Here is a 16,928-nt window from a genome sequence, read left to right as displayed (position 1 = left end):
ATTGGTGAGAGATCTGAACTTGTTGACTAGTGTGTCTGTTGCAAGTTTTTACCACTGAGCATGGAGTATTGTTTTTAGTATTAATAAATGCAATTTAAATGTTTGTTCAGTATCATAAATGTGCTGGCGAACTATAATAATGCATACCTGAACAAAAATTAGTTTGCAAAACTTACAGAGTATGTTATGTATATCAATTGTAATTATTGCTATCTTGGCTCAATGCTAATGTGATCTGCTTTCATCGAACGCATAATTATCAACTTGAGTACAACAATTGTCCAAAGAGATATTCTATTTAAGTTTCATGGTGAAGAAAGACTATTTGTAACTGATTGGCTGCAAGCTGCAGATGAAAATATACATGCTGCCAAATCAAGATCAAATGAAACACACGCCACAGTAAAGGGTGCCCAAACAGTCCCATCAAAACACAGTGTAACCCCCCCCCCCCCTCGCCGCTCTCACCCTCTGGAAGAAATGTAGGCTTGTACTGTCACATGCTGGCAATCATAAAGGTGATGAATGGTATCATGTGATAAACTGTCCCAATCATCTTGTGCCTTTTGTTGCAATTCTGCAATGCTTCGTACAGGTTCTGCGTAATGAACAACTTAAGTGTTCCATCATGTTTCATGAGTATTCAATTGGCGAGAGATCTGGTGATCTTGCCGGCCAGTGCAGTTGTACACCTTGACAAGCACATTGCATTGCAGTGCCCATTTGTGGACCTGTACTGTCCTGTGGAAAAAGCACATCACCTTCCCATTGAAAAAAGTGCAGTACCAGGCGATAACACTCTGTGCTATGTATTAGGCACTGGTCACTTTACCCTTCAGAAACACCAAATGTGACCACAAGTTGTAACTGGTTCCAGCTAGGGGCCTGTCTGTCATGGCTGGCTGCATTCTGGAATAGGCAACTCATACAGACAGAACCTACTCTCAGCACTGAAGACAACAGAGCACCATTCCATTATCCAGTCAGCCCCATCACAGCACCAGAAGAGCCATGCCTGGTGGCAGCATGCTGTCGATAATAGTTTGGCCAGAAGTGCAACATGTGCCTATATTTTGTCCCTGGATGACGGGCAGCAAGACTCGCAAAATACATTGATCTTGACATGTCTCTACTATGTAAACGTCAATGTGTCCGTACTAAGCAAATGCCCAGAACCTGTTCTAAAGATGTAGGGATGTACCACAGACTACTACCAAAAGCAGCAACACACCACCAATATACGGTGCCCACCACGTGCAGCAATCCGTAGGAGTGCATCCAGCTCTCAGCAGGCCCGTCATGTGACCTCGTTCAAATGGCTGAAGCTGTTCAACATGAGTACTTATTTGTTGGTAGGGCATGTTTGACCCTAGAGTAAATGTTGCAAACAGTGTTCATCTCTAAACTCACCACAGAGACAAAACAGAGGGTACATAGACAGGGCTCCTAGTGCCATCCGATCGCTGATGACAATGAGAAATAAATCACTAACACTACAACCCCTCAGTGTGTGCATATTTTACCTTGGTGCCACTGAACACAGTCCTTGAGAGTGTTGCATATTCCCCCCCAAGTAGTGTATGAGAAGCAGTGCAGCTACTGTTGCAATGTCAAGATCACAGCCGATTTACTAAGAATAATGCTGGATTTCAACTGCCAGAGTCAGATACTTGCAAGACTTGTGATAGGTTGCAAGTTATACTTATCAACCCGACAAGTATTGAAGTTGAGAAGAATGGGGCCCTTAAATTTAAAGGGCCATAATTGAGAAGAGCTAAAGCTATGAGGACAAAATTCCAAGAATTAAATGCTGGAAGTTACAGAAACCTCCAAAGACACACACACAATTTCTATATACCTGAACTCACACCAAAACTTTCCTGTCAATTTGCTTTTCATTTGCGCAAGATTTGAACAGTGTTACTTTGTGAATATTACTGTAATATTTTTCATTACTGTCTGATGTATTTAGTAAAACATAAGTTTGCAGTCAAAACTTTTCCTAATACATTTTGATGTAGACTGTGATAACCAACAATAGAAGGGACAATGATTGAAATGAACTATTTTCTAGGAGTCTACCCATGTGGTGGATAACATAGCTAAAAGACAGTGTAAGAAATTTTAGAAAAAGTTACAAAGAAGTCCTTTGTGATTTACACTGATGAGCCAAAACATTATGACAACTGCCTACAATGATGCTGGATGTCACCTGGTGGCATTCAGGGCACATGACGTGATAACAGAAGTTTGTAAGTGGAGCAGGCATGGACAGGCGATCACTCAAGCAAATATATGGGCTGAAAATTGGGAAATCCATAAGTGCAAAGGGCAGATTATGAGTACACAGAGCTTGTGAATGAGTTCTTGAAAACAGTGAAGCTGGTCAAACGTTCATGTGCTACTGTCATGAACATCTAGGGAAAGCAGTGGAAGGACAGTAAAATGACCACTAGACACTACACAGTTGGATGTCAACGACTCTTCACAGAATGTACGGTTTGGAGGCTTGTCTGCTCAATGAAATTGGATAGATGGTGATCTGTGGCATCTCTGCTGAAAGAGCACAATGCTGGTGCACACACAAGTGTTTCAGATTAATTGTTCACCATACAGTGTTGAACATGGAGCTCCACAGCAGACTACCCCCTATGTGTCCACGTTCACCATACAGTGTTGAACATGGAGCTCCACAGCAGACCATCCCCTATGTGTCCACATGTTGACTCAACAACATCGTCAGTTACAATTGTACTGGGTATGAGACTATCGGGATTCAACCATCAATCAATGGAAATGTATCAGCTCTTCGGGTGAATCACATTTTTGTTACACTAGGTTGCTGGTCGTCTCCACGAACACCACCATCGAGATGAATACTGGCTCAAAACGTGTAGAGCACCATGGACGCAGGCTGGTGGGAGCAGTGTTATGCCTATGGGTGACATTCTCCTGCACTTGCATGGGACCAGTGTAGTAACTGAAGACAGCTGTGAACCACCTACATCCCTTAATGTTTGATGACTTCTCCCATGGCGATGTCATCTTTCAGCAGTATAGCTGTCCGTGTGTCGGAGCCAGAACCATGCTACAGTGCTTTGTGTACATAAATAATAGGCCAATTATTTAACAGAATTACACAATCTGTGCATAGACAGCTAATGCCACAAATACCCAAAAACCTACAAACAAACTGTCAGATCCCTAATTCGCAAAATCAGTGACATATTTCGTTCCAAAGACAGACAGACAAGCTATTAAGCAGGTGTTCATAATGTTTTGGCGCATAAGTATACAATTCACAAATTTAACTGAACATATAACAAGCAATTATTCAAAACATTGCTTTATGGGTTAGCACTTTTTTCCACCAACCCCTTCCATCCGAAATTAATACAACCAATATAATTAGGGTGTTTACGTCATCAAACATAAAGGTTTTCATCCGCAGTTATTTAACACACTAACTCATTTGGAAAGTAATCAGACGTCTGAAGTTATTTTATACGTGGGAGTTCCAGTTTTTAAAGGATTGGGGGGGGGGGGGGGGGTACTGGAAATTGCTAACTGTGTCAACGAAAACTCTTGGGGCAAGCTGTATAATTTATGTATGAATATTTTGCTGTCGCATGAAATTCTCAGATATGGGTTTTCAGGATTTTTAATATTAAGACAATAACTGTTAATGTTGTCATTCTTCACAATAATCACTCAGATTATCACTCCAACTACTTACTGATGTAAGAATATGGTATGAACACATTCAATAAACTATGTCCTGCAAAATGCTGATGACGTACCTGTAATCATCATTAATTTGTCACAATTCACAAAAACAAATGCAACCTTACACAGCTTTTCCGCTCATTCCAAATGATCTTCCAAAGTGTAATTCTAGCAGCTTCCAAATCCAGATCCTAATTTACGATTTTCCTGTGTTTTCCTCATTACTCAAAGTTCGCACTTTTAGCATAAAAAAGCTGGTACCTACTCTCTTTTCATCAGATCCTGTTGCAGTGTCATCAAAAATACATCTCATATAACAAGTTGCACATGAGTGTGTGTGCTGGGCAACAGCATTCATGTCTGATAACAACATAAGATAGCCACATACATTGTATAATATCAAATAAATTAGTTCAACAGGTTAAATTCATGAGAAACTTGATATGCTTTCTATCCAAACTGACTGCTCGTGCACAACAATATGTATAACAGGATTTATAAGAAATTCTTTGATGTCATTTAGGTCTTTCCTTCTTCCAAAAACATTAGTAATTAATAAAGTTGGCATGAAACTTGTTGTGACCTATAGTGTGAAATATGCAAAATCAAACAGTGTGATACAAATGCCTCTGCAGCTGGCTTAGAGAGGTCAACTCACAATGTGGACAGATGATCCAGCAAGTGTTGTGCTGTGTGCACGACAGCCCAATATAAGCCCAGTGTGCTGGGCTCTCGGCCTCACTTATGTATACTTACTGTATGCTCACCTATGAGACTGCATATTTATGTGCTCTATGGTTATGATACTTTTTATCGTTCTATACTTCATTCAGTGTTAATGTGACTCTCTCCATGAGAAAGCACAATAAAACTTGGTTAGTATTACTTCTGATACTGTTTCTGTACAACGTTACAAGATGCTCAGCAATGAGTATGGATGTGTCTTCCGTTTCTTGGTTCGATATAAAACCAACATGTCAGTAGAAGAAAATCTTTAATCTCTTGTTGAGAAACAGTGAGCTGTCACTGACCACCAACAGGCTCTCTCTGTGGTACCAAACAGTTTGACAGACTCACTGATGTGCCAGGTCCCGCCACAACTGATACAACCCCCAATATTTTCTCCATATGATGATTCTACTATGTTGATTCTGTAGAAGATTTGGGTGCATATGAAAAGCTCTTTCAGCAACATTTTCAAGGTTTTGGAGACGCCAGCCCCCACTTGTATAAGTTTTGCTTTTGTCATGGATTTCTCCTTGTGTTTATCAATTTTTATGCAAGTGAGCTCTTCTTCATGAACCTATCAGTCTCTCTTTTGATGAATGTGTTAGTTGATCTCTAATTATCATTACAAACATACTCATGTTATTAGTGCTCACACTGACTTCCACCATTGCAGAAGTAGCTACAACAGTGGTACAGAGCTTGGTCAGCAGAACTTCTTATGCTTAGCCATCACAGTCACTTTGCTACTGAGGCCCACTGGGACTCATATGCTGATTCAATGGTTCAGATGTTATAATATGCCAGGTTCCTGATAGGAAAGTTTGTGAATGTGCTTTACAATGTGAAAACCCCTCTCTCACAAATGTTCTGAACAACGCTCAGTCTTTTAAAATATCCACAGCAGCAGTTAATAACATAGAAGAATGGTGTGAAGTAACCACCATTGCTTGCTCTCCTCCTAGGCTGTTGTCATTTCACTCATGGCACAAAGATGATGTCATGGTCACGCAACCATGGCCTCCACACCACATGGGGCAGCACCATGCCAAGCAGCAATAGCAGTCAGCATCACAACCGCTGCCACATGTTCCTCTTCCATTGTGCCATTATTGTCTTGTTCAACATGGGAGGGCCGCATGCCCAAAGCATTGGGTGACAAGTGACCTTCATAAAAAAAGAGGATATACTGCGCCTGAGTGCAACTCAACCTCCTTCACCAAACATAAACATGGACATGAACAGTGTTTCCCAAGTGATGGGAGCCCCCAACAAGCTCTACATTAAAGTACATGTGATGGGCAAGATTTTAAAAATACAAGTGGACAAGGGTGCAGCAGTGGCTTTGTTAAATTCTCAAACCTATATGGATCTCATCTAACCAGGATCATCCTGTGTCTCGTCAGTTTGTGAGCTACAACAAACAACAATACGTACATTGGGGCAGTCCTCTATTCCCGTAGAGTACAAACCAGCTGTTCAATGTTTGACATGTGTAGTAGTAGCTGGTGTCAACATTGGAAACTTATTTGGGTTACATGCTATCAAAATCTTTGGGTTCTCTACTTCTGATGAAGTGCATCTGCTATTGGATCAAGTTCCGTACCAACAATTGGATGTGCTTTGCTCAGAATATTCGTCCCCGTTTTCAGAAGCTTTAGGGTGTGCTACCAGTTCAAGGCTCACTTCATAATGAAACTGACACCCCCCCCCCCACACCACTTTATTTTGTGCTGGTACAGTCCTAGTAGCTTTATGGGAACGAGTCAAATTGGAACTAAATCAACTTATGTCTTTGGGTTTTATCATGCATGTCTTTTCGAGTGAATGGTCTACTCTGTTGGTAATCGTCAACAAACCTAATGGCAACATCCGGCTCTTTGGTGATTTTAAAGTGTCTGTAAATTCACAGTACATTACTGACACGTATCCCTTACGCCATCTGGACAAACTCTTAGAACGGCTTTCTGGAGGGGGGGGGGGGGGGGGCAATATTTTTCCAAATTAGACTTGTCACAAGTCTACTTAAAACTGCCTCTGGATGATGATTCCAAATGTGTACTCACAGTGAATACCTCCTTGGGGTTGTGCACTCACAATGAATGCTTCTTTCGGGTACTATCAATACCAGCACCTGCCATTCGGCATGTCTAGGACTCCTGCCATTTTTCAATGATGTTTGGAGCAACTCTTGGCCACCATGCCAAGGTGCATTAACTACATAGATGATATTGTGGTTTCAGGTTTCATCAACTGATGAACATTTACAGAACCTTTGTCCCTCGTTCACAGTGCAACAGGTTGGCCGTTTGAAATGCAACTTCGACAAATCACAATTTTTTCAGCTGTCTATCATCTATCTCAGTTTTGAAGTCTTTCATGCTGGCGTCAAGACCTTATGCCAGCAGGTAGAGGACATTACAGCTTTGCCACATCCTACCTTGTCAAAGAGTCACAAGCCTTTCTCATAAAGACTGCATACTACCATAAATTTCTTCCTGGTGCAGCCACATGGGCCCAGCCATTCATGGTCCCTTATATACAGATGTTCCTTTTCACTGGTCATCCATCTGCAAACATGTTTTTACCTTATTATGGTCAAAATTACACTCGGCATCTTTCTTAGTTACCTTCAAACCACAGAAACATCTTGTTTTTGCCACATAACCTCTCAGTATGGCCTGAGGGACATTCTTGCACAAAAATATGCTGATTGTTCCACACACCCTACTACGTACACTTCCAAAACTTTGAATCTGGCACAGATAGAAAAAGAAGCTCAAAAAATTTCATGTTTTTCTATATCGTTCTAAGTTCATTTGGTTACTGATCACAAACTTCTGGTTTCTCTTTCCAGTACTTAGGCATCTTTACCGGACAAGGCAGCCCATTGCCTGCAGCACTGGGCTCTGTTTCTGTCACTCTATAACTATGCGATACATTTCCGACCCACAGCACAACATGCTATGGTGGATGCTCCTTCTCAATTGCACATTGGCTATGACCCAGAATTTGATCAGGATGAACTGTTGTGTTTCCATTTAGATGTCAAAGCCCAAAACACCATTGACAGTTTTCTCATTACCAATTTTTAGATTTTGGTGGCAGCTGCAGCCAATCCTGTCTTATGTCACGTTGTTCAGTTTGTCCACCACGGCTGGCTGGATACACCATCTGGCTGAGCATTGGATCTCTTGGATAATTATTATGATCTCCATCAGTGCCTCTCAGTTCTTGATGGTGTGCAACTGTCGGCTACCAAAGAGACTGTCTGCAGGGTTGTGATTCCACTCGTGGGGTATCATATGCCTTCTCCACCTGGATCACTGGGGCATTTCTCATACAAAATTGCTTGCCTACTGCCACACGTTCTGGGCAGGTATTGACAATGAGATCATATTCATGCTGATTTTGCAGGTTGTTCCTTAACTCATTTTGGCTTGTAGTAGTTGATGTTTTCTCAAAATTCCCTTATGTGGTTCATTTGCTGTCCACTTCCACAGCAGTTCTGTTCACCGTCGTCTCGAAGATTTTTTCCTTAGAAGCATTGCCTTATACATTTGTGACGGACAATGGCACACAGTCTGTGTCTCAAGATTTTTGAAGATATCTTACAAACAGTGGCATTCAGCATGTTACAGCCCCCCCCCCCCTCTCATCCCAGTCCAATGGAGAGGTGGAGCAGCTGGTCCATACATTCAAAATCCAGACCAAAAAATGTATTACTCAATCTTTTCCCAAGGAAGCCCTTGATAGGTTCTTGAGTTCAACATGTTTACTCCAGTTGGCAACTATAGTCCAGCAGATCTACGTCAAAGTCACCAACCCCATAAGCCCCTTCTATGATCCAGCAGATTTCCAGTTATCCACCAGCACCCACCTCACATCGATTCCATCCACTTTGCCCATGGTTTGGCAGGTAACTTAAGTGGATACCAGCAGTCGTCCGGTGCTACCGATGCCACCGCCTCTGTATCGTGTGCACCTTTGATGGTTTGGTGTCATCACTATGAGTAACTCCATCCACATGTGACAGACAGCACACAGAAGAGCCATCCACCCATGTGGCCGACTGTGCTCGGCCCCGCAGCACGTTCCACGCATCCTCCAGGTCCAGCACCGTCTTTGCTCTGGGTGTCACCACCTCCAGGCCGATTTGTCAGTGCTGGGCCACCTCTACCTCCACAGCCCATCACCACCATTACCATCGCCTTCTCTGCTGCCTCCATCATGGAGTACCTGCCTGGATGTAGACATAGATACAGCAGGATTATCACCAGTGCTGCCTTACAGCCTCTTGTGAGGAGTGGGTGCCGGGTCTGTCCATGCCCTGCCATTCAGACCCTATTCTCCTGTGTCTGCACAACACTTGCTCCAGCATTTGTCACCTACCAGTGAAGACATGGACATGTCCACAGTGAACACTTTTCCCCAAGGAAGAAGGAGTATTGTAACACTATAGTGTGAGTGCGCATAATTAAACATTGTGCAACACAACTATCTCCAAGGCTTGCTTAGAGAGGTCGCCTCACAAGTTGGACAGATGGCACAGCAAGCGCCATGCTATGTGCACACCAGCCCAACATAACACTGGCGCGCCAGGCCCTTGGTCTAACTTATGTTTACTTAGTTATCATAAGCTTACCCACGAGGCTGTATACAGATGTGTTCTATAGTTATGAGCCTTTGTACTGTTCTGTACTTCATTCAGTGTTGTTACAAATCTCTTCATATGAAAGCAGAAAAAAACTTGGTTGGTGTTACTTCTGACATTGGGTCTGTACAATGTTACAGGAGAAATAGTTATAAAGGCAACATAAAGCATTAAACACTTCAATTTTGTTCAATATTTTAATTATAAATTGTCAAATAAAACTGATTAATTTCTGGGTTCATCAAATAGTTATGTGATCTTTATCTATCTGGTCTAACAACACTATTTTACTTTAATGTACTGCCGTAGTGTAAAATCGGCATAACAAGAGTAAAGAATGTATAAGGCAAATTATTTCAATTTAAACTCACCTCCTTAAAGAGGGCACCATAAAATTGGACAATACAAGGACACTCATTGGACTTCATAACAACTTCAAGATCCATTAGCAATTGTTTTTGTTCCTTTTCATCTACTGTAGAGCGAATTCTCTGCCAACAATAATAACAACGATCATAATGAACAACATAACTCAAGATGAAAAACTTTATAATTGTGCTGACTGTTCTATCTGTGTTGAAGTTATAGTACCTTCACAGCCATTACTGTATTACTTGTCCTATGCACCATCTTATTTACGGTACCAAAAGCTCCTCTCCCAATTTCACCAAGATCTTGCAGATCATCTGAAGTGAAATCGTAGACCTGATCAGAAAGAGTTTTCTCATTAAAATTCCTTAATGACATAATCAATAATCCTATCTTCATTAAGTTACTAGATTTAAGAAGTCAAGATGTTTACCAAAGTAGGTGACACTTGTAGTTTCCCAGTGGACTGGATACTTTGACACATTCTGAATTTCTCCCTGCAATGTACAAAAATAATACTTAATTAAAAATATTAACAAAACAATGAGAACATTTTATTTTTCATGTTTCCTTATAGTCAGCAACTTCAGTGAAAAGTTGAATATTCTGAAATTTATTGTGAGAAGCTGTTGCCTTTGCAAACAAAGCTTACCACAAAAACTGGGTTTATTTATTTATTTATCAACAGTATGATCCATCTGCTAGAAGACTTCCCCTATGTGTCTCACAAACATAGTATAAAGGAAAGATTACAGTGTTTATCTACAAGTTAGTGCCATCCAGTTGTAGATGAAGTAAGTTTTTATACATCACTCCACGCTGTTGTGAAATAATAATAATAACAATAATTTAAAGGAAGTGTAACCAGATTGCCTCCTAAACTTAGATAAAAAATAATGTACAGTGGATCCCCTAAAAGTCAGAAAGTTAAGGTTTAATAGACTAGCCCTCAACACTATAATGAGGCAGTTTCTCAAGAACTGTGGAGGAAATAACAGTCTATCTGGAATGTTCCCTAACATGTAAATTAAAATATGCATGTGAATGTACAAAAGACTTTTTACATAATCAGCCCCCTCAACCTGTCTAGGTGGCCCTCTGAATGTTGGTAACAGAGATACATTGAGTTACCTTCCAAACATGTTTATGTTGTTTGGAAAAGAAAGAAGTACACCTAAGCCAAATTGGGAATGGAGGATGAGGGAGGCTTGACACTTGGTTTTTGGCTACAAAGTGATTTGATCTAAGTGTCATGCTCATAGGGACATGAAAATGTAGCATCTATTATTGGCAAAATTTTAATCTATTTCTGACTAAGTTCGTATCTATTTTAAAAAAGATTGTACGTTCAAAGTTAAAAAGTTTTCAAGCTGTATGTCTGAAGATAAAGCTTTAGCACTTTGAAATTCATTATTAAAAATAATTTTAAAAAGTGGTGAATGGACAGCTTTTTGACCGAAATGTTGGATTTTGCAAAAAATTCAGCAGTTTTTCCCTCCCTATTGAGGTATTTTTTCTGGCTCTATTCAAGCAGCCAAAAAACGATTGTGTCTGTTGCGAAGCAGCAGCATTTTCCCGCCAGTACAAAGTGTGTCTCTCATTTAATTCACAGCCTTATGACCAATACACAATGCTACAGATAGAATGAAAAAGGCACTTAGCTCAGAAGTATAACTCTATTCGCACATTAGGGAAGAATTCTGACATGGTTGAAATACAATGACAAGTTTCGTTTTCCAATCACTGTAATGCATTGATCAGATGCTATCAATTGGTCATCAGGCACAGGCTTAAACAATCTAGAATTAAGACTGCCAGAGCACAGAGGAAAAGTGTGAGGGAATACTACCTATTTGACACACCCACACTTAAAAACAAAGGCCATCTAAAACTTGCATTAAAGTGTCCACATTATACCAAATTTTGAGCTTTAGCTAGCAAACACATTTACATGTTTCTTTGTTCTACAATGTTAGGTCTCATGGCAGAATCCTACATTGTGTTATGCAGCATGTATCTTCTACACACCACGCAATTGGCCTCAGTTGGTGTGGCACTAGTGCATCGAGTGCACTGATACGTCATTGCATTCATGCACTTTTTACTTTGAAAATATATTATTATCCATTATCTTTCCAAATTGGACTTCACCAGATGATGTGCAATACAAGTAACCAAAAATTGGATAAATTTTCGATATTTATATACAGAAAATACCATGATTTCAAACTATCTCTGGTGAAATAGTTCTTCGGGATACAATTCTGTGTTAAATAGTGTCTGTTAGGTAATTTCAAGTTTTTGCCTTTTGAGGCAGAAGTCACATCTATATTCACATTTATTGCACAATGCGAATTTTTCAGGTCACTAGTTACGGAGCAGAAACCCCTCCTTGCTTTGGTAAAGGCAAAGTCATATGCATTTCACTCAGTTGAGGAGATAATTTGTTACAATTTTATATAACTTGCAAGTAACAGTCAGTCATTCAGGCATTCTCTGCTGGTGATGCTATGGCAGTCTAAGAACTTATCCTCAAAGTCTTTCATTGGGGTTTGACTGAATAAAATCCTATGGGTTTTCAAGCTGAATCAGCTGACTCATTTCACAAGCGTTTGATTGCTACCCCCACAACAAACACCAACAACTCCCCATCCTCCTCCATCAAGATTTAAAACTACAAGTAGGTTTATTCAACACTGTTTGCTTATTCAACACTCAACTATGTTAACGTTAGATGCTTTGCGAAAATCTGTTATGTTGTTTTACATTATGTAGATGGATCATCTTCAAAGCACGACTCTTCAAAGCGAGCTTTGATTGACATCAAAAAATTTAGACTGGCAGCCACAATTTCAATGAAATTTGCTCAAACAATAGTTTTAAATTAATTCTGTTCCTGGGTGAAGAATCATGAAACACATTTCATGCACCTTGTCCGTTTTCCAAGAATGTTAGATAAAATGGTGAAAATTACAGTTCTTTGTAATATGAAACTCATCTTCTAACATTTGATGTTTGAAATATAGGCTCAACAGGAAAATCCCAGACACGAGACTGTGAAGTTCCTGTGGAGGAATACCAGGAAAATGAAGATGTAAAGGTTGTGAATCAACTAACCATAGTTATTAATGGTGAACATAAGTGATGATAGCAAAAAACGTTGGAAAAATTGGACTATGCCATATGAAGTCATTGGAGTTTGGAATTGTTGCAGAAACTGAGAGGTGCTTAAGTTTCTTGGTTGTCTGTAATGGGTTTTAGCACCAAGTAATGTGGAACTGAGCCTGAAGCAGATTGATTATGACAGAAGAGGTAATTTCATTTGAAGTAACAGGGTTCTCCAGGAAAACACAATTGATAAGATGACATGTCCAGAAGAGGTAAAATTGGTAAACTTCAGCCTGAAATAGATGAAATCTGAGAAGTCTCACATTCCAGATGAAGCACTGCCAAAATTTCTGGAAAAAAATCTGAGCCATTGTGAGAAATCTGGCTTGCAAGACGGCCCAGGAAGTATTAAAACATGTATTATATTTAAGATCAGAAAAGAAGCCAAAATAATAGACAGTATTGAATTTGGTAGTGAGGGCAACAATCATAAGCACTTCAGACCCTTCTCCTTGATATGTACTCAATACAACTGACTAAAAACTATATGCCATGGCCAGTTAAGATAACATGCACTGACTACTCAACTGGATTGTCCAAATTTTTCTATTATTTCAGTTGCCACTTTCCAGTTGTATGCCACCTGTTGCATTTGTTATCCTTCACTGTCTTCTGGCCCTCACAAAAAATGTCTGTGCCACCCAAAAATGATTGTCCAACTTGATGCTTACAAACTGTCTGCCTTCTGAATAAGTCCAAAGGTCTATATTAATGGAAAATCAATTTTGTACCAAAATGTATTTGCCACATGTTCCTCCTCCTCCTCCTCGACCTCCATACACATACATACATACATACATACATACCTCTCTCTCTCTCTCTCTCTCTCTCTCTCTCTCTCTCTCTCTCTCTCTCACACACACACACACACACACACACACACACAAGAATGTTACACACTTCTTCCACAACAATGATTACACTGATGCCTCACAACAATGCTCTCCTCAATAGGATTTCACCTCAACAGTCATTAAATAGCTTCGGAGTTTACACTACTAAACTTACAGACCGACTTCACACATTCGCATTGAGTACTTTCCCACATGAGGAATTGTTGCAAATGTATTTGTTACTGAGTAATAGATATTCTCAAAGTTCCATTTGGTACCAACAACACTTAAGATACTTGTAAGTTTTCCTCCACATGCGTAATTCATGTCCAACTTAGGCCAAGACAAATAGTCAAAATATTTCACTTCATTAGTCCTATGAATATGTTATCATTAGACGAGTGTCTGAACATCAAAAATAGAGAACTTAAGTTAATGTGTCCATTTATTGTGGCAAAGAGTAGTTACAGGCCTGAATAGCATTTCCCAGTTGCATCGCGTAAATAGCAATAGCAAATTATAATAATGATAAAACAGTTTCCTTTTAACAGAGATCTGAATTTATTCATCTCTTTTTAATCAAACCATATATTAAGAATGTTTGACATCTAGCTCCATAACTTTTCAGACAAAGCTTTAGTGCTAGCAGCAGGAGGGTTTACCACCAAGCTTTGATGAGAATGTCAAACAATCTATTTATGGCAGGGCTCAATACAACACAGAATTACTATTTGCTGCTGAATTTAAGAATGCGTAGTGTTTAATTAATTACAATTACTGATAAGTAATACTTGTTTTTTTGCAATTGATGATTCACCCAAAGTCAAGAATGTTTAGAGATTTGTTTATACACTTCCCTCACCAATCACACAGTAAAAATGTTAACAAACTCATATATAATGATCGCTTCACAGTAATGACATATTGTAACACACATGCATAATTACAGTGAATATTAATACATGAAATAAGTAATCAATACTACGTAACAGGTGGGTAATTTGATAAGACTGAACACACATAATTCCAATTTATATGTTACTTTTACAGACCTATTCCAAAGTAATCATGATGGTTAGAAGCCATAACGTTACCCTTTGTCCACATACTGATGCCAATGCTGGCACCAACTTTGGCTAATATTTATGGGACAGTGCTCACACACTGAAGCCAACATGCAGTTGAATTCATACAGAGCCAATGTAAACAAGTCTGACACACAGATCGCAGCAGGTGTATTTGTGATGTTGAGCATAAATAACATTGCTCCACTGTCTGTGAGACATTTCAAAAAACTAAACTTTGAAATGAATACGATGATGAATGAACTAACAAACGAACTCAGTTTCGAAACAGTAAAGAGAGAGAGAGAACAAATAAAGTTGCCATCAATCGATGATCAGCATAGTGATACTGGTCCAACGTCCACCGATTTTCAGTAAAGATACCAACAAGCAATGGAGTCATACTAACATTGGGGGCCAATGCTATTCCATCTATCCACACAATTGACAAACACTGTTGATGCCAACACTGGCTCCAATGTGTTGACTCAGCCTTGCCCTGGATGGTATGTGTCTATCATAACAATAGTTAATGCCTAGTTTGCATCAATGAAGCATGAAAGAAATGTTTATGAAACAATCCCTGATACAGTGTAAGCAGCATGGTGCCGACATCTATGGTGAACTATCATTGCTGTAAGAAAATGCAGAATTCCCCACTTGATATTTCTCTTTGTATGATAACTAGCAGATAGCTGTAAAGATTCAGTCAGAATAATTAAGTACTTACTGGTAACACGATGAAGTTATATCTAACATTGATCTATTTTGTGGAGGGAAAATGAAAGGTATTGTTTTAACAGAACAATTTTGGAAAAAAATATGACAAGAACATCACATGCAAGCACCTCATGATCACTGAGAGAAAGTGTCATCAAATGCCAGCTCTATCTTGGGCACCATATATTCACTGTGTTGCCTCTTTTGCCTGGCTACACACTGTGGGAACGAAAAGGAGGGGAACAAACTTTGCTAATGTTACACTTAATACAACTGTCAAGTGTGCTGAGTCAGGTGATTTGCACAAATAATTAAACAAAAATAACACATATCATATGAGATAGGCAGTAAGAGGTCACATTACTTACAACTCTGTAGAGAATAGCAATCTGCAAGTGGTTAGTCAAGCATAAAAATCAAAATACACTTCCAACCACCCACAACTCAGTCCTCATAATTAAGTACACTGGTAACCTGCTGCTTTATAATTTTATTTAACCACATCAAAGAATAAGTGGCAGACACATTCTTGAGCAAAGTACCAAAGTGAGTATGTTCTCAGGTTGCCAAGTAATATGTTTTAATGGATTCCTCCATTTTTTTGGTTTAATTTTGCCCCTCTGTTTTTTCTTTGATCGGAGCCACTAATTTTACATTTTTTAACAGTTGCAAAAGATGTCACATTTAACATGGCCCATAAAAGAGAATATATTTTTAAGCCTGAAATGTGACTACCTCTGGTCAGAGACCAATTTTTTTATTATACACACCAATGCTGGAAACAACTGCAAGCAAAACAATCAAGGACTGGTTTGAAAGTAGCATCCTTTTGATCCCTGCTTGTATTGTTTACGTCCCATCACCACCACTGGCATTGTTTGTGTTCTGTGCTCACCACTTGCCCTGTGTTAAAGCAAATGATTCAATCAAGTTTGCAGTCCTTAATATATGGTAATTAGAAATTAGTGATAGTGAAAAGATTTCTTCAAAGAAGAAAGTAAAATCTCATCAGCTGGTGTAATTGAAGAACTGGGAGATATAATTGAAGAACTGGGAGAAGATATTTTCATTGCTACAACTGAGGGTAAAATAAGGATAGGACACTTTGCATGATGTGCAGAATGGATTTTAGCATTGTGATGGACAAAGTGAAGTCAAACAACATTCTCTGTATAAAAGACATAAACTCAATCAAAGTTCAAGTGTAAGCAGTTCTGAACTCTTGAACTATTTTGTAAACTTAAATAACAAAGTTGAGTGTGATGGTGTTGCGCATGTGAACTGGGTTTAGTTTATCACGTTGTAAAGCATACCGCTAAGTTAGTCAGGCTTGATGAGGGGAATGAATTTGCATCCCATATTTTCACCCATTAACAATTTGTTCTGAAACTGATATTTTAACACCCAAAGGAAGAAGTGCTTGTGAAAAATGTGCAAGCTCCCAAAATGGTTAAAAACTTTTTAGAAGTTTTAAACTGTCCAGAAAAGGCTTTCAAATCATTTTCTCTGCCAACAGATGCATGGAACAGAAACAACAGAAAATTTTTTTCCAGTATGCATACACTACTTTGAGCCTCTGCAGGGAGTTCAAAACAAAAAGTACTCGATTCATCAAGAACGCTCATGAAACTTCTGTAGCAGTGACTGATTTGGTCCTCCAGAGCCTGA

At 39.3% G+C, this 16,928-nt stretch overlaps 1 protein-coding gene across 4 annotated transcripts in view; it reads right to left on the bottom strand.

Annotated features, from left to right (window-relative positions):
- Positions 1–16,928, bottom strand: part of LOC126236232 (dual specificity mitogen-activated protein kinase kinase 4-like) — a 138,947-nt gene that overhangs the window by 32,289 nt on the left and 89,730 nt on the right. For all 4 annotated transcript variants that reach the window (XM_049945368.1, XM_049945369.1, XM_049945367.1 and 1 more), the window contains 3 exons: positions 9,909–9,972; positions 9,698–9,811; positions 9,478–9,597 (listed from right to left, as the gene is read on the bottom strand). In XM_049945368.1, coding sequence (XP_049801325.1) covers positions 9,478–9,597; positions 9,698–9,811; positions 9,909–9,972 — 298 coding nt within the window. The remainder of the gene's footprint in view (positions 1–9,477; positions 9,598–9,697; positions 9,812–9,908; positions 9,973–16,928) is intronic.

The sequence above is a fragment of the Schistocerca nitens genome, chromosome 2 (genome assembly GCF_023898315.1).
Source record: "Schistocerca nitens isolate TAMUIC-IGC-003100 chromosome 2, iqSchNite1.1, whole genome shotgun sequence".
Taxonomy (NCBI): domain Eukaryota; kingdom Metazoa; phylum Arthropoda; class Insecta; order Orthoptera; family Acrididae; genus Schistocerca; species Schistocerca nitens.
The sequence above is the reverse complement of the archived record's forward strand: the minus strand, read 5'-3'. Positions and strand labels throughout refer to the sequence as shown.